Source organism: Schistocerca nitens, chromosome 4 (genome assembly GCF_023898315.1).
Source record: "Schistocerca nitens isolate TAMUIC-IGC-003100 chromosome 4, iqSchNite1.1, whole genome shotgun sequence".
NCBI lineage: Eukaryota > Metazoa > Arthropoda > Insecta > Orthoptera > Acrididae > Schistocerca > Schistocerca nitens.
This window is the reverse complement of record NC_064617.1, coordinates 931118956-931139077: the sequence shown is the minus strand read 5'-3', so window position 1 is coordinate 931139077 and position 20122 is coordinate 931118956. Positions and strand designations below refer to the sequence as shown.

Genomic DNA, 20122 nt, shown 5'->3' with positions numbered 1-20122 from the left:
TTAATTAACAATCATGCAAATAAATCTCACTTGTTTTGGTAGGTGTTCAGTTAAACAAAGTAATAATAAGGTAATGAGAGAGGTTGGTGTTTCTCATGTCTAAGACAATTTTTTAATAAAATAGTGGAAAATCCAGGGTGGAATACAAAATATGAAATGAGATGGAATGCTTTTCATCACACAGAGGATGCATTGAGTAGCAAATAGGTACATTGAAAGAAGACTGCTTGATATTATCAGCTATTAGGTTAACTACTTTGTCAGATGTAAACAAATCAGCAATATAAGCTGGTATGAGTAGTAAGAGTGCAGAAGAGCCATGGTGCAGTGAAGAGGAAGGATAGCAGAGTAGGGGGGAGGGGGGGAGGGAGGGGAAGATGCTTTAATGCCACCTGTGGGTATGTGCAGAGACATGGTAGGGGCAGGATGGTAGGCTGCTAGGTGCAACATGGGGAGACAGTGCTTTCGGTGCAGAAGGTGAGAAGAGGGAAGCAGAGAAGGGGAAAGGACTGTGCAGATGTGCAGGTGGATAGAAGGCATGTATGTGAGATTGGAGTGGTATCAGAGAAGGGGTTAGAGACAGGTGGAGGACAGAGACTAGTGGAGGTTGACACCAGGGGATGTTACGGAAACAATGGATATGTCGTAAGGAGAGATTTCAAGTGACAATTCATGTGAAAAAATATGTTTTTGGAAAGAACCTTTATGGCATAATCTGTGAAGCAGTATTTGAGTCAAGCACATCATGTTGGGTGGAATATTCAGCTACTGGGTAGTCCTGCTGCCTCTTGGCCACAGTTTGGTGGTGGCTATTCATGTGGACAGATGCCTGTGACAGGGATGGAGTAGGTGGATTTTGTAGGATGTATGAGACAGGTCTTGCATCTAGGTCTATTACAGGGATGGAACAGGGACAGACAGAGATATTACACAGGTTTTGTGGGCAGCAGAATACCACTGTGGGAGGAATGGAGTGAATAATAGGGTGGATAGTTCCCATTTCAGGGTATTACAAGAGGTAGTCGATATCCTGATGGAGAGTGCGATTCATTTCCTCCAGTCCTGGGTGTTATCAATTCTGAGAAAGTTGCTTGTGTGTGGTGGTCGGTGAGTATGTGGTGGGGTGTAGGAAAATGCTTGATAGAGCATATTGTTAATTGTAAGTGCTAAATTATTTTATCTGTGATTGAGCATTTTTTATTACATGCATCGAGTATTGTTACTAGTTCTGTGAACATTAAAACATCATATATTTCAAACCAATATTGATAAATCTACAACTTGCAATGAAAACTGTCAGTCTTTCCTGTCGATTAAAATATTCACCAACTTTCCTTGCAAGATAATGTAAGTTTGATTTCTCCAAATAAATTCACAAGATATGTCACTTTGAAATCCACAACTTGCAATGAAAACTGTCAGTCTTTTCCTGTCGATTAAAATATTCACCAACTTTCCTTGCAAGATAATGTAAGTTTGATTTCTCCAAATAAATTCACAAGATATGTCACTTTGAAAGTAAATACATTATCTGTTATTTTGTCTTGATGAATGAACAAACAACAACAAACAAAATGGTGAACAACAGGCAAGGTTGTAATTCAGTCAAATGACTCAACTTGTCATGGTCATATCTGAATGTGTACAAATTTCAGATAACATTGTTTCTGGATTTGTTACACAAGCTGTGGCTTCTTCCATGTTGGGTGACATGATTTGAAAATTTATGGTAATTCTTGTTGACTTGTGCAATAAAAGTTAAAGTCTAATGATATAATAATTGTAGAGATGGCTTATTAACTAAAGTAATTTAATTAAGTGATATGTTTGGTATTTAAAATTTTGTATTATCCTCCATGTGGTAATTACCCACATGTTGGCAATCACTGACATAGTTTGAAAGATTGAAACTTCTAGTGACTATGTAACAAGTGGTTATGTTCATTATGAACAGGCCACTATTCTAACAGCATGTAAGTTGCCATTATTCTTTGATAAATATCTGTATGGTCCTCTAGACATTAAGGTATAGATAGGAGATACATGACAGGGATTTAATATAACCTCTTAAGTAACAGACTAGTCTCAAAGTGGTAACATTCTTGTTAAGTTTAATACGTTATTAACATTCCAAATGAATACACGTAGTTTATAATGTTTAATGATCATTATTGCTAATACTGTTTTTAAGATGTTCTTCACTTTGTCTATACCCAAATTCTTTTCTTCATTTTATGGACAGAAAATGATGAATGACATAAAGGAAGATGTCATACAACCTACCTAAGCAGATAAATGTCTGATAGACAAGATAAGTGTTTTCAGATGAGGCTTAAAGTTGCTCCTTGGTAACTCATTCTTTACTATAAAGCAATTCTTTACTAAAAATAAGATTTTAACTACAAACATGGCAATATCCAGCATGTAGTCATAAAAAAATATTTTTTTTTAGAAACGTTTGCAATGGTTGTTGAATTGACACATTTATTATGATAACACTTGCTGTGAATGTGATCCACAGATCACATCAGATCATTAACTAAACCAAGTTATTAGAAAATAAACTAGTTCAGATATGTATTTATATGTGTTAGCTGTTTTTTTAAATGAAATAATGACAGTGATGTATCGAAATAATGTGAAATAGAATGTTCCTTTGGTGTAAACTCCATTTAACAAAATGCTTTATTTTTATGCTATTGTCTTTTTATGGTCTGTTACAAAATTGTCTTATTAAGCAATGTGTTGATCTGGATATTATCCATTTGTTTGTATATTTTGGATACTAATTTTTTTTATAAATGTTGCATTTTGTAGGCTTTTTATGACTAACAAAGTTAATATGTTTTTAAGAACTCAATTGAAGTCATATACTCCATATTTACTTTTTTTTCACAGGTTACATGAGAACTGATGGAATACATGTGGGCCAGATACCAGTATTGCAGAGTTCACAACTGTATCATCTCACTTCCAAAACATGGAACAGCACAGATGCAAGCTTTGAATGCAATGAATGTGGTAAGAAGTACAAGCGGAAAAGTGGACTTTACAGTCATGTGAAAAATGAGTGCGGGAAAGAAGCCAGATTCCAATGTCCTTATTGTTCATACCGGTCAAAACGTAAAGGAAATTTCCAAAGACATATCAAATACCAACATAGGGACATCTTGTAACTCATTTTTTTATGATGTGAGGCTGATACAGTAAAATACAACTACAGAAGTAAGAGAGAGCATTCATGTTCAGAGCAACCTACAACCATCTGGACAGTTATTATTCTAATCTGTATTGCTGTGAGATTGGGTACAAATGTAGGAACAAAATGATCTACCATGCCACTGATTGCATCCAAGAAAATTTATCATATGCTGTTTGATTGTCAGCAACAATATTCTAATAAAATTTGGAAAAAAATTGTGTTTTGTTTTCTTTGTAAAATGAAGTAGTGAAAGTGAAAATTGTACCATGTGTAGTAAGATATGTTAATAAATGTCAATGTGAAACTTGTGTCATCATCCTTTTTTACTATATATACACACACACAATTGAACAACAGTATTAATACAACTTGTTGTTTATATTAAATTCATATGATTATTTTGAGAACAATGAGGTTACACAAAACTATTAATGTCTCACATTTACTGATACTTTGCTAAAAACAAAAACAACATAGCTGTTTTGGGCTAAATTGTTGAGACAGGCTAATATTGTTAAAGATGTAAATGCACTAAAATTAAACTTTATGCCAAGGCTGTGCAGTTTGACAAGATTATGAATGTTCTTAGTACTGTAAATTTCATGCAATCTGCAAGACTGAATCACAGACAATGTCAAGATTTGATGGATTCACTGGAATCTGATTTCAATGATGTTTCCTCTTTTCCATTCTCTTGATATTTTTTATGTAGTATTCATGAAAAGATTTGAGAATTTCAGGTCACTTGAGCTGACTTTGACATCTTCATGTCAACCACACATGTTGACATCAGAACTGTGTCTGCAGAGGCGCAAGCAGAATTAATAGATCTGCAATATAATTATTTTATTAAGGAGGCATTTAGAATAGGGAATGAAGTCATTCAGTTTTATTCTTACCTTCCACAGTATAGATTTCCTCAACTATATGCAAAAGTGGCATCTATTATGTGCATGTTTGGTTTTACATATTTACGTGAACAACTTTTCTCATCCTTAAAATTTTGCAAATTGAAACACGTATCACAAATGGCAGACCAAACAAGCCTGATAATGTAAATTCTCTAAAAGCAAAGTAATTACAAATTCAATCTTCTGTCAGTACAAAAACTACAACCACCACACATAAGACCTTTTTGTCATTTTTTGTTGACACACAGCCAACCTTAATTATTCTTTCGAAACTGACCATGAGGGAGAAATGTGGGAGCAGTTATAGGATAGTGAGTAGAGGGATTTGTTGCCAATCTTGTAGGAAATATTTTCACTGGGGGGGGGGGGGGGGGGGGGAGGATTCAGTGGGGAGAATGGTGGGAGAACAGAATAGGCTCTCTCCTGCAACTGCAGAGTATGCAGTAGGAACATTTTGATTGGGGAACAGGAAAGGAAAGTCTGTGCCCTTCAGGCACAGTTGAAGGAAGCAAGGAAGGAACTCATAAGGACCCAGGGAGATAGGGAGGAGGAGGGTGATTGGGTACTGGCAGCTGGTAGGAGGATAGGAAGAAAGAGAACGCGATCTGATAGCCAATATGGCGGAAAAATCGTTCTCAATGTCTCCAATATGGCACCTATGACGTCATTACATAAACACGACAACAAACACGAAAATACATATAAAACCAACAAACATGTACCCTCCAAAAATATAATCAAACTAATGGGACCAGCATGGGAAATTTGGGGTTTTTGGGTGGGGACAAACCAAATATAAAAACACACACACACACACACACACACACACACACACACACACACCATGATCCCAAATCACAAAGCATGACGACATAAAAACACCACAAAATCCCCAAATTCCACTACACTTACAATATCAACAGGAATCGGTCACTTCCCTGCACCCACATAGCTCATCTGCAATTGTCGATCCCACAAAATAAAAACCAACTACTCCAAAAATTATAATCCACCGTAACTATCGATACCACAAAACCAACACCTAAAATAACAAAAATTGGATTTTGACACTTCCCTTGACCTATATAGCTCAACAGCAGCTCACGATACTAAAACACACACGCAGCTACGACACATTGGAATTGGACACTTCCCTTGACCTATATAGCTCAACAGCAGCTCACGATACTAAAACACACACGCAGCTACGACACATTGGAATTGGACACTTCCCTTGACATATATAGGTCAACAGCAGCTCACAATACCAAAACACACATAGCTACAGTGACACATTGGAATCGGACACTTTCCTTGACCTATATAGGTCAACAGCTGCTCATGATACCAACACACAGCTACGATGACAAATTGAAATTGGTCACTTCCCATGACTTATATAGCTCAAATGCAACTGACGATACAAAAGAAAATTGAAATTGAATACTTCCTCTAAGATACATAAATCAACCACAAGTAATGATACCATAACATCAACCACCAACACATCCAGTAAATAACACCAACCAAATAACACATAAAAACCCCACCGAACATCATAATACACAAACAGGAGACCCAAAAAAACGACTACTTGCCACAAAAAGGTTCCGGTGCTACACACTAGCTCAGCCACCCCAAACACACACACACACACACACACACACACACACACACACAAGCTTAATGATGGACAACATGTCATCCCCCATTTCAGCTTGCAGACATGCACTATTAAACTTAGAAGTCATATCCATACCTAACAAAAAAAGCCACAAATTGAATTAAACAACTTAAAATACGACAAACAGCAAACCAATAACATCAAATGATACCGCAATAATATAAACACAATGGAAACTTAATTCTTAACTCACTGAAATTAATTTCCATTCTTCTATAACAGTCACGACCGATAAATGCACACTGCAAGCACCGACACCCAAATGAACCCAATACACCACATAACATGCAGACCATACGCACACCACCAGAGGACACCACCAACTGCAAAAAGACAACATCTACGAATACAACACACTAATAAACTAAACTCCGTGCCATCATGACATCACACACGACAACACCCTTATGTCATGGGTCAAAGCCGACAGGTGGGATCAGATGCCTCTGTTGACCCCTGCCAGAGTTAAGTGGAGAAGAGCCTCAGATAGAACAAGGAGCAGGAAATGTGCAGCACACTTCAACCAAGGCGAAGAAGCCTAGAAATGTACAAAGTTTTAGGAAGATTAAAGTGCTTCTGCTAGGCAATAGCCATGGGCGAGGTGTCGGCCCTTGGTTACAGGAAAGTTTAGGGGCAGCGTACCAGGCCACCATTATCTTCAAGCCAAATGCAGCGCTAAATCATGTTTTAGAGGACCTAGGGTCTTTATGTATGGACTTTACAAAAGAGGACCATGTAGTGGTAGTGGGTGGGGCAGGAAACAGTTTGGACAGGGATGGGGCGTATGACGTAGTTGGTGACTTGGACAAAATAGCTTCCCTGACTTGTGGCACCAGTGTACACTTTGTTGAGCTGTTCCAGCATCATGATCAACCACACTTTGATGGAGCTGTGAGGTGAATCATTGTGGGTTTAGGGATGGCTCTGAGGACAGCCAACTTTGCTCATGTTTCTCTAGCACCTGTCGGGACTATCAACAGATGGGGTTTCGCTAGGCATGGCCTACACCTAAACAACACTGGGAAGGGAAGATTCATGAAAGTATAGGGGGTGGATCTCAGGCCACACATGGTAAAATACCGGTTGTCATAGGTAGGAAAAGTAGGTCTTTTTTGGGATAAATCCAGACAACTGGTTCCCCTGTCTAAAGAGTATCTCCAGCAGTTTAAAAAAATACTGAAACAATCACTCACAAGACAGATTTTAACACTTCAAAAATCACACATACCAGGTGTCACAAAGAAAAACAAATCATTGGAAAGAGTCACATAGGGAATTTCACAGACTCAACAGTCCTCCATCACGACATGCAATCAATAAAAAATAAAATACAACTATTAGAAGTTGAGCTCCAAACTTTGAACTCCACAGTCGTTTGTGGTACTGAGCACTGGTGTAGAGACACAGAAATCCAACATGTAGTATTATAATTGTATGAAAGGGCAAACTCTTACTGCAGAACTGCTTCAAGGGGTAGAGGATCTTGCATTTATATCAGAAAATGAACACAGTTCAAATAAATTCATGACCTCAATACAGTAAGTGAAGACAAACACTTTGAAATATCAGCTATTGAATTAACAGGGCTTGATATCACCAAAAAATTAATCATTTTGTGTGTGTATAGATCTCCCAGTGGTAATGCCGACACATGTACAAAGGTCAATATAATTCTGTGTGGGGACATTAACATCAACACTAATATCATAAATGAATCCAGCAGCCTCTTCATAAATATCCTTCAAAGTTTTGGCATGTCCCTATTGGTCAATAGCGTAACAAGGGTTACTACAATGACTGAATCAGTAATTGACCATGTGGTCACAAATATGGACAATTCAAAATGTGATGTAGCTGTAAATGAGTTCAAGGAACTTCTAAGGCTCCCTCTTTACTTGTGAAATAAGTAGGCACTCGAAGGTTACTTTTCATCAACTAGCAATATATTAGAACGTCACACAGAACAAAAGTCTCATTTCTCACATAAACTTCTCGTAATTCACTCATATTGTCTCATGCCAGAAACAAAGTTAATCATATTTACAAATGAGTTGGCTTAATAACAACGACTCTATCACAGGATTCATAAAATACATCTTGCCTGTAGCAAGGCTGGAATAAGAGATTTTTAAGAGTTCTTTTTTCACTAACAATAGCCACTGACACTATTATCATAGAGTTACATAAATACTCCATGGTCCTCTCGTACGCACTCACTAAACATCCATGGACTACCTGACAGATACTTGTCGGTGCCATTCAACCGCCACATGTACATTCTTCCTGTGACTGAATTTAAGCCTGCACACACAGACATGTGACACACAGTAGGTAGGATTCCACTCTCTCACACTCATATCTAAAATATCGTGTGTTCGAGATGGTAGAAGGCCGAGTGGTTCTAGAATTTACACCGAAATTCTCAAACACTATATATCCCTCCCCTCTCAGATAGAATACGTGATGTTTTATACATAATCATTATGTACATAATATCACACATGCTAATATTTACATTTTAGCAGTATACATTTCGTACATAGGTTTATATACACATGTTCTACTTCAATAACAACCCTTTGTTATCTCTAGAGCAATCTTTAGCTGAGCGTTTCTTCATTTTATTCTCACTTTACTTTGATTTCAAGACTTGAGTATTCATTCATGCTTTAGTAAGCTAGACTAGTATTTAGAAATCATGAGGCTTTTTTTTTCCAATTGTGAACTTCACGTGTTCATGACACTTGAGTATTCTATTTTCTGTTCTCATTCTTTTTATTAGTTTGTAGCTTGTAGCATATAGTTTGGAGGAACTCTGGGTGAAATGAAAGTGTTCTTTTGACACTCATTTCTTTATATGAAACATAATAATGCTAGTTGTGCATAGAATTCAAACTTTCCAGAATAATCCCTATAAAATTTTGTGACGTTTGTCACGATACTGTCCCCTTCTCCTAGGATCAGTACCTATACCTTGCTTCTGGGTTGACCCTATGAGAGCACTTCCTCTTTCCATTTTGGTAGGTATGCCCCCTTATAAAACATTCCTATCTTTTAGGCCACAGGTCGTCCTATTTCCATCATGTAGGTATGCCTGCCCTATATACTTCGTAAATGCCAGGTATGCCCCCCCTTATCCTTTCTGAGTAGGCCTCATGGTTCATTACCCTAGTATACATTTCTATGTATACTATAATTAAGTGTTCCCTGGTAAAGCTACAAATCTATTCTAAACTTCACATTCACTTTTTACTGCATCATTTACTCCCTAGAGTCCTCCTCTACTTCTCAAATTCTATACTCTCCATAGATAATATGTCTCCTTACACTATTTAAGTCCCACTATCCTACAATCCATCAACTCCTCAAAGTATAAATTACACTGACTTTTCTTAAATGACTGTCACAATTAATTCCACTCTAGCTTACATTCTCTTTCTTTGCTCATGCCTCTTCCTTGTCTATGCCCTGCTCACTACTGCTTTATAGTTATTCCACTAACTCACATGCTTTTGTCTCTCTTTGCGCATGAGTTGATCACCACTATACTTTCTTTATATACACCTCTTCATATATATAGAACCATCATAATTTTTATATATATATATATATATATGTACATATTTTCCTATGAACGTATCTGACATCAGTCATCTTTAGATAAGAAGGCTGAAGAATCAGACTACATGAACACACACCCACATACACACAATTATACCATTATGCCCAAACATTGAAATGACAGACTAGAAACCTGTTGCAATATGAGAACCACTACGTGTTGTAGGGGAAAGAATGTGTGTTCATAGGAAAAGACGTATCCAGAGATAAGATGTAGGTTATTGAAACTACAGAAACCAGGAAGAACTTCAGCAATAGAAGTTAGTGAATATGGAAAGACTTGAAGTGGCATGAACACACAAAGGTACTTGCAAACAGAATGTCATCAGTATATCATGCCCTCAGAATCCTACCATCAGTGTGTAACATGCAGTGTCTTTTAGTTACATATTATTGATATGTACACTTAATTCTTAGCTATGGAATTCTTTTTTGGGAACAAACACACAAAATATGAACACAATTTTCAAACTCCAGGAAAGAACCATAAGAATAATAACCAAAAATACTAGTTGAGCTCATTGTAAAGATCTGTTCAAAACACTCAGGGTTTTAACTGCTCCATGTGAATATATTTGATTTACATGACTGGTCAATGAACTAGTCAATTACGTCTTTAAATCTATCTTTAAATTATCCACTTTATTATTTAATGCACCAAATTGAGTCTTCATAACACCCATGCCTTTGCATAGATTACTAAATTCTATACTTTGTGAATCGACCTTGGCATTTATCAAACCTAAAGTTTCACTCTGAACCTTCGATTGAGCATTTAATTGGGTACTTAAAGCTTCACTCTGGGCATCTAATCAAAAGTTTACTGAGCCTATTTCTTCACTTAGAGTCACTTTTAATGGTATACTCTGAGCTTTAATTAGATTTACTAATTCAGGCCAGTCAGAAACTTCTTTGGTAACTTTCATAGCCATGGTTGGTTCTGAAGTTTCCCCAACTTGCTGTATGTTATCTATACTTTTACAAGCTTTAGACCTTGTGAGCATTTACAAATTAACTTTAAGTATAATAACTGCACTAATAAAGTTCACTCAACAGTTTGTACCACTTTGTACTTAAACAATAAATTTTTGTTTTACACTCATGTGGTGTAGAATTTGTGACACGTTGGTGAGCAGGTCAGCACCGGTGAACAGCAAATGGTGCCGGTGGCATCTGACGTTGGTTTCCACGTCTGCATCACTGCAATATGTGTGAGAGCTGTACACTCCGTGCACTGGACCTTCTGAGTTGAATCGTTCTAGACGTATCTCTTCTTGGTCTAATACATCGAAATTTTCTTTTCGGTTTTTAACATTGTGACTCTCTCACGTCTTCTCCTTTTTTTGCATTCACAAATTCTCTCCATCAGATACATGGGCAGGATCTAGTTTCTTAAAATGGTTCCCTTGTCTTGTTATGCTTGGTTGCTATGGCAACACTTGATAGCTTTTTCTCTCATTTTCATCTCGAAATTCCTTTTTTCTTTGGTCCTTCCACACCGGTCACCACATTCTAATGGTATGGTCAACAGAAGAGTGTGTGAAGTGTATGTATGCTACCTTCCCACCTCCTTTATACAAGTTGACTTACCTGGGAGTGCACAGTCAATCTTCTTCACTGGTTAGGTGGCTGCTGGAATCTCTATAAACTTCTTCTCTGAAGGATGATGCTAGTTAAAGGAACCTCTAAGACTCCCTCTTTACTCATGAAATAAGTAGGTACTCGAAGGTTCCTTTTCATCAACTAACGATGTATTAGAACTTCATACAGAACAAAATTCTCATTTCTCACATAAACTTCTCATATGTCACTCATATCATCTCACGTCAGAAACAAAATTAATCATATTTACAAATGAGTTGGCTTAATAACCACAACTCTATCACAGGATTCATAAAAAACGTCTTGCCTCTAGCAAGGCTGAAATAAGAGTTTCTTAAGAGTTCTTTTTTCACTAACAATAGCCACTGATACTATTTTCACAGAGTTACATAAATACTCTATGGTCCTTTCATACACACTCACTAAACATCCATGGACTACCCGACAGGTACTTGTTGGTGCTGTTCGACCGCTACTTCTACATTCTTCCAGCAATTGAATTTAAAACTGCACACACAGATGTGTGACATGCAGTAGGTAGGATTCCGCTCTCTCACACTCATATCTAAAATATAGTGTGTTCGAGATGGTAGAAGGCTGAGTGGTTCTAGAATTTACACTGAAATTCTTGAATCACTACACTCTGTCAAATAACAACAGTAAAATCAGGTATTGAGACATTCCCTAAGCTACAAGGCTACAAACGACATCTATCAGAAATCAAAATAAAAGATTTTTCAAAAGAACTAGAAAAATAAAGCTGGGATGAAGGGTATAAGGAAACAAATGTGAATATGAAATTCTCTACATTGTTTAAATTGAACTTTGGTAAAGGGCATTTTCAAAAGTATGCATGTCTGTATCAACATCTCACAAAAACAGATGGATAAAAGCAGGTATTAAGAAGTCCTCCCAAACATTTAAACACCTCAGTTCCATGAAAAAGGTTCATAATCATCCAGAATTCTTAAATTTCTATCATAGGTACAAAAACATCTGTAGGAGGGTGTCATTTAATGACAAAATAAAATATAATGCGGAGAATAAAAGCAAAGCAGTCTCGGATGTTATAAAAAAGGTAGCGGGGAGAGGCACAAAAACACAGAATGACATACTGCTAAGGGAGGGGTATAAGGTAATAAATGATCCACAACACTTAGCTAACTACGTAAATGAGCATTTTTCAAGTATTGCAGAGAAGTTACAGCAAAAATTCCCCAAAACAAATATAACACCTGTAAATAATGTTGCACTAAGTACAATGATGTTACTTCCAACCATAGAGAATGGAGTCAATAAAACTGCTCAAGAACTAAAAAATAAAAACTCAATATGATTAGATGAAGTACCAATGTGTGTACTGAAATGATGCATAGGGATTATACAAGCCCCTTAACAAGTATAATAAATGAATCCTTCACATCAGGGACATTTCCAGAGCAGTTAAAGCAGACAAGAGTTGTACCTTTGCTTAAGAAAGGTAATGCAGAAGACACAGAAAATTACTGGCCCATTTACCATGCTGTCGGCATTCACAGAAATAATAGAAGCAATTATGAAAGACAGATTAATGAATCACCTGAATAAATACAATCTTTTACGCAAATCACAGTTTGGTTTCCATAGTGGCAAAAATACGGAGTCAGCCATAGTAGAATTCACAAAAATTGTACTCGATGCTCTTGATAAAGATGAGTGTGTCACAGGCATATTTTTGGATCTTTCTAAGGTGTTTGATACTATTGACCACAAGATTCTATTACACTCCTGGAAATGGAAAAAAGAACACATTGACAGCGGTGTGTCAGACCCACCATACTTGCTCCGGACACTGCGAGAGGGCTGTACGAGCAATGATCACACGCACGGCACAGCGGACACACCAGGAACTGCGGTGTTGGCCGTTGAATGGCGCTAGCTGCGCAGCATTTGTGCACCGCCGCCGTCAGTGTCAGCCAGTTTGCCGTGGCATACGGAGCTCCATCGCAGTCTTTAACACTGGTAGCATGCCGCGACAGCGTGGACGTGAACCGTATGTGCAGTTGACGGACTTTGAGCGAGGGCGTATAGTGGGCATGCGGGAGGCCGGGTGGACGTACCGCCGAATTGCTCAACACGTGGGGCGTGAGGTCTCCACAGTACATCGATGTTGTCGCCAGTGGTCGGCGGAAGGTGCACGTGCCCGTCGACCTGGGACCGGACCGCAGCGACGCACGGATGCACACCAAGACCGTAGGATCCTATGCAGTGCCGTAGGGGACCGCACCGCCACTTCCCAGCAAATTAGGGACACTGTTGCTCCTGGGGTATTGGCGAGGACCATTCGCAACCGTCTCCATGAAGCTGGGCTACGGTCCCGCACACCGTTAGGCCGTCTTCCGCTCACGCCCCAACATCGTGCAGCCCGCCTCCAGTGGTATCGCGACAGGCATGAATGGAGGGACGAATGGAGACGTGTCGTCTTCAGTGATGAGAGTCGCTTCTGCCTTGGTGCCAATGATGGTCGTATGCGTGTTTGGCTCCGTGCAGGTGAGCGCCACAATCAGGACTGCATACGACCGAGGCACACAGGGCCAACACCCGGCATCATGGTGTGGGGAGCGATCTCCTACACTGGCCGTACACCACTGGTGATCGTCGAGGGGACACTGAATACCGTCATCGAACCCATCGTTCTACCATTCCTAGACCGGCAAGGGAACTTGCTGTTCCAACAGGACAATGCACGTCCGCATGTATCCCGTGCCACCCAACGTGCTCTAGAAGGTGTAAGTCAACTACCCTGGCCAGCAAGATCTCCGGATCTGTCCCCCATTGAGCATGTTTGGGACTGGATGAAGCGTCGTCTCACGCGGTCTGCACGTCCAGCACGAACGCTGGTCCAACTGAGGCGCCAGGTGGAAATGGCATGGCAAGTCGTTCCACAGGACTACATCCAGCATCTCTACGATCGTCTCCATGGGAGAATAGCAGCCTGCATTGCTGCGAAAGGTGGATATACACTGTACTAGTGCTGACATTGTGCATGCTCTGTTGCCTGTGTCTATGTGCCTGTGGTTCTGTCAGTGTGATCATGTGATGTATCTGACCCCAGGAATGTGTCAATAAAGTTTCCCCTTCCTGGGACAATGAATTCACGGTGTTCTTATTTCAATTTCCAGGAGTGTAAATAAATTAGAAGCATTAGGAATAAGAGGGATAGCTAATGATTGTTTTCGATCATACCTAGCAGATACGGTACAAAGAGTGGAGATAACACATACTTCAAATAGATCTAAACATTTAGTAAAACACTTATCAGAACCAAAATACAGTAATATAGGGGTTATGCAAGGTAGCATATTAGGACCAATACTATTCCTGATATACATCAATGACTTTCCCAGTAGTGGTACTCATGGTGAAAAAATTCTCTTCAATGATAACAGCAATATTATAGTTACTGAGAAAACAAGAGAACTCCTTGCAGAGAAAGCAAATGAAACTCTCAAGGATGTTTATGATTGGTCAATAAGGAATAAAGTGACATTGAACATAAAGAAAACTAATGCCATGAATTTCAGTTTTAAGAGGAAAAATGACAATGTTAAATTAAATGTAGATGGCACCTCTATCGACTGTGTAACAAATGCAAAATTTCTAGGAATGAATATTGATTCAAAGTTGAAGTGGCATGAACACACAAAGGTACTTGCAAACAGAATGTCATCAGCATATCATGCCCTCAGAATCCTACCATCAGTGTGTAACATGCAGTGTCTTTTAGTTACATATTATTGATATGTACACTTAATTCTTAGCTATGGCATTCTTTCTTGGGAACAAACACACAAAATATGAACACAATTTTCAAACTCCAGGAAAGACCCATAAGAATAATAACCAAAAATACTAGTTGAGCTCATTGTAAAGATCTGTTCAAAACACTCAGGGTTTTAACTGCTCTATGTGAATACATTCACCCGTCAGTTGTAAACATAAAAAATAACATTCGTAATTACTGCTGAAACAACCCTGTCCATGACCATGCAACAAGAGCTAGACTCAACTTACATTTACCAAGAAAAAATGAACATAAAACTCACAACAGCATTTCCTACCAAGGAATAAAACTGTACAATAAATTACCAAAAGAGGTTAAAGAAATTGCAAAAATACAGTTATTTAAAAAGGTAGCTAAAAAGTACCTGTTATGCAATACATTTTATACATTGAAGGATTACTCAGATAAAACAAATTAGGGGTTTGATAAAAAAATGTTATACAAATAAATAATACTACTAATAATAATAGTAATAATAATAATGATTATAAAATATCCAACATTCCACATAACACCTTCACTTTATGTTTTTTCCTTCTTTTTTTCCTTCCTAGTAATACTTATCCCAAAGCTATGCATAGCACAATACTAACACCTCATCCTCTTTCTGAGCTCAACATCTCACTCACCAATGTGTGTGTGTGTGTGTGTGTGTGTGTGTGTGTGTGTGTGGTGAGTGAAGTGTTACGAAACAATGAAACAATGTGTGTATAGTGTGTGTAGTGACTGATAGTGAGATATGAGTGAACAGTGTGGCATTACATTATTTAATAAGTTATTTGTAAAAAAAAGTATTGTATACCAGGAGTAAATCTAATGATTGTCGCTAACTAGAAGTCTGTAAATGTATGTGAGTACAAATTACCTTATTTTAAATTTGTCTAAACTTGTAAATACTTCGACATGTCCTATATCCTTGTAAAAATAGATCTACAGATGAATAAACTGACTACTACCACCACTACTACTAGCAACATCAGAGGGCTGTTCTCCAACTGCAGACAACTGGTGATATTTGTCCATACATACTTTTACTTACAGCAAAACTCAGAAAATATACAGTGTAATATACATGAATGAAAAATGACAATGTCTGTATTATTCTATGTGATGTAAATATACAGTAAATAATAAAATAATATTAAATTTAACCTGCTGCCACTGAACTGCTATCACTTCCAGGTATGACACTGCAGTTCCAATCACTGCCCGGTAAAGCTGAGTTTGCTCTCTTGCTTTGTCTTGCTACACTGTGATGTGTGTTTGCTGCTAAGTTGCCCACATTTATATCAGCTGACTACTTCTGGTCTGGATGCTGCTGTTTGCAATTTCATAAGCAGAGAAGTTGAATTTTAGTACCTTCACATCAATAGCAATATCCTCTTGTCTCTACCTAGGGGAAAATATTTATTACAGTGAGATGTCTCAACAATTTATGTTTTAAACAATGGAAAATCCAAGATGGAATGTAACAATACCAGAGAAGGAAACTTGCTACTCATCATATAGTGAAGATGCTGAGTCACGATAATCACAATAAAAAGATTCACACAATCATAGCTTTCAGTCATTAAGGCCTTTGTCAGCAGTAGACACACACACACACACACACACACACACACACACACACACACACACACACACACACACACACACACACAAACGCAAACTGCACACACTCTGCAGTCTCAGAGAGCTGAAACTGCACTGCGAGCTGCAGCACCAGTGCATGATGGGAGTAGCAACTGGGTGGGGGTAAGGAGGAGGCTGGGGCAGGGAGGAGGAGGGATAGTATGGTGGGAGTGGTGGACAGTGAAGTATTGCAGTTTAGACAGAGGTCAGGTGTTGGTGGGAAGGATCCATATGGTACAGACCATGAAGCAGTCATTGAGATGAGGGGTATCATGTTTGGCAGCGTGTTCAGCAACAGGGTGGTCCACTTGTTTTTTGGCCACAGTTGGTCGGTGGCCGTTCATGCAACCAGACAGCTTGTTGGTTGTCATGCCTACATAGAATGCAGCACAGTAGTTGCAGCTTAGCTTGTAAATTACATGACTGGTTTCACAGGTAGCCCTGCCTTTGATGGGATAGATGATGTTAGTTACCGGCCTGGAGTAGGTGGTGGTAGGAGGACGTATGGGACAGATCTTGCATCTAGGTCTATTGCAGGGGTATGAGCCATGAGGTAAGGGATTGGGAGCAGGGGTTGTGTAAGGATGGACGAGTATATTGTGTAGGTTCAGTGGGCGGCAGAATGCCATGGTAGGAGAGGTGGGAAAGATAGTTGGCAGGACATTTCTCATTTCAGGGCACGACAAGAGATAATCAAAACCCTGTCAGAGAATGTAATTCAGTTGCTCCAGTCCCGGATGGTACTGAGTTACGAGGGGAAAGCTCCTCTGTAGCTGGACTGTGGGACTTTTGGAGGTGGTGGGAGACTGGAAAGATAAGGCATGGGAGATTTGTTTTTGTACAAGGATGGGAGGATAATTATGGTCAGTGAAGGTTTCAGTGAGACCATCGGTATATTTAGAGAAGGACTGTTCAGAAGGGACTTCTTTGTATGGAATGGGTGGCAGCTGTCAAAGTGGAGGTATTGCTGGTGGTTAGTAGGTCTGATATGGACGGAGGTACTAATGTAGCCATCTCTGAGGTGGAGATCAACATCTAGGAAGGTGGCTTGTTGGGTTGAGCAGGACTAGGTGAAGTTAATGCGGGAGAAGTTGTTGAGGTTCTGGAGGAATGTGAATAAGGTGTCCTCACCTTCAATCCAGATAGCAAAGATGTCATCAATGAATCTGAACCAGGTGAGGGGGTTTAGAATTCTGGGTTTTTAGGAATGATTCCTCTAGATGGCCCATGAATAGGTCAGCATAGGATGGTGCCCATAGCCGTACCACGGATTTGTTTGTAGGTAATGCTTTCAAAGGAGAAGTAATTGTGGGTGAGGATGTAGTTGGTCATGGGGATTAGGAAGGAGGTTGTTGGTTTGGAATCCATAGGCCATCTGGAAAGCTAGATAGAAGTAAGGCCATGGGCACTAGGAATGTTAGTGTACAGGAAGGTGGCATCAATAGTGATGAGCAGGGCACCATGTGGTAAAGGGACAGGAACTGTGGAGAGTTGATCGAGGAAATGGTTGGTATCTTTTATATAGGAGGATAGGTTCCAGGTAATAGGCTGAAGGTGTTGGTATACAAGAGCAGAGATTCTCTCAGTGGGGGAACAGTAACCAGCCACAATGGAGCATACTGGGTGGTTGGGTTTATGGACTTTAGGAAGCTTGTAGCAGGTGGGAGTGTGGGGAGTGCGAAACACCCACATTTAAGTTCCTTTACTGGATTTTGTGTAATTTATCATAGCTGCCAAACAATTATTGTGATTATATGACCGTGTGCTTAATGGATGAAAGGCTATCGGTTTTTCTGCTGTGGTTTCGGGGGTATTTCAATTGAGTGCGGCTGTTTTGCAGCTGAATAGTGGAATGATTGAAAGTTTGTCTATTATTAAGGACCACAAAGGTTGCGATGTACAAACTGATATATATTTCCTGCTAACACACAAATTCTGAGGCAATTGCTACCTTCGCCTTACACCCCTAATTACAGTTATATCTTTTTATTGGTTGCTGATTTTCAGTACTTTGTCACACGCAATGCTGATGGTTAAGATTCACAACAATCCTCACTGCAGTCCATGGTTGTTGCTGTCCGATGCGGTTGACGCAAAACACGGAATTCAGCACTTGTCACTTTCTGTTTCATATCACTCGTGAATCGGTATTAGTGAGGGTCAACCCCACGACGATCAGGGGGACGTGCTCACTCATCATACTCCGGTGAATTTTACCGTTTACCACTCACTCGACCACCATTCTTGCCTGTCTCTCCAGCAACACCACTCGCTCGACACTCTACAGTACTACTCCGCACTCAACACTAGTCTCACTGCCTCCTGCAGCACTTGACAATCAACTCCTGTCTACTATCGACCTGGGCGTCGGATACTAGCATCTATGTTCATGGGATCACGGATCCCTTACAAGTGGTAGGGGTAAGTAGAGAGATGGACTCTGGGGAGAGGTTCTGGGATGGGCCTAAGGATTTGAGTAGTGATTGGAGATCCTGCTGGATTGCTGGAATGGGGTCACTGTGGCATGGTTTTTAGGTGGGAGTATCTGACAGCTGACAGAGTCCTTCTGCCACGTTATCCTTGTGATTCAAGACAATGGTGATGGAGCCTTTGTCTGCAGGTAGGATTATAAGATTGGGATCAGTTTTTAGATGGTGGATTGTGGTTCTTTCTGCAGTTGTAAGGTTAGTATGCATGTTGAGGGATTTTGGGAATGATGGTGAGGGAAGGTTCGAGGATAAGAAATTCTGGAAAGTTAACAGGGGTGGTTTGGAGGCAGTGGGGGTGGATCAACGTTGGATGGAGGAGTGAACTGAGTTAGGCAAGGTTCAAAATTGGTCTTTGGTTGAGTCTGATTGGTCAGGTTGGTGGCGAAAAAGTGTTTTCACTGTAGGGACCAGGAAAAGGAGAGAAGGTCTTTAAATAGTCCTGCGTGGTTGAATTTGGGAGTGGGACAAAAGGTGAGGCCTTTGGAAAGGACTGATATTTCTGTGGGACTAAGGCTTCTGGGGGAAAGGTTCATGACAAACCCTAATTCTAGGGCTATATTTTATTTTTGACACATGGATCTATGCCAACAATTGTAAAAATGGTGATGGTACTTTAGTCCTTACTTATGTAAAATAGTAAGTACCAGTCATCGTTATCATACTTCTGTAATGCAAGAATTCTCTAATTTATCTTAAAATTTATTCTTGGCTTATAAGTTTCATACTTTTCTAATGTAAGCTATGATGTTCATTGGCCTTAGGTTACCTTCTGAAGAAGACAAATTTATATTTGTTGAAACCTAGGTAAAGAATTTCTTTATCCATTGCAACTGGTCAGCTGTTTATAATTTTATTACATGAAACCGTTGCTGTTGTGCAGCTATGTTTAAAATATTGAAGTTTTGTGTAATGTAGTTGCTCTCAAAACAATTAGTTAAATTTCATCTAAACAAGAAGTTGTAACGATTTCTCTTGATTGTGCGGTAGCTGTGATTCCTTTTTTATGAACTATTTTATCAAAATCTCAATTTAGTTTTTGTTAGTGTTCAGGGTTATCTCTCACTGATCAGAGATCCTTAACTGAATGCTGTAAGCAAAACTAAAATTTCAAAACGGACATGTGTACAAATTGCAACTAAGTCATCAGAATGGCAGCCA

At 39.2% G+C, this 20122-nt stretch overlaps 1 protein-coding gene across 4 annotated transcripts in view; it reads left to right on the top strand.

Annotated features, from left to right (window-relative positions):
• Positions 1-20122, top strand: part of LOC126253563 (longitudinals lacking protein-like) — a 398965-nt gene that overhangs the window by 239168 nt on the left and 139675 nt on the right. The window contains exon 5 of one of the 4 annotated variants that reach the window (XM_049954981.1): positions 2899-3348. The exons of the other annotated variants lie outside the window; for them this stretch is intronic. Within the exon in view, the coding sequence (XP_049810938.1) occupies positions 2899-3176 (278 nt within the window). The 3' untranslated portion in view covers positions 3177-3348. Of the gene's footprint in view, positions 1-2898; positions 3349-20122 lie in introns of those variants that run through there. 4 annotated transcript variants of the gene reach the window in all.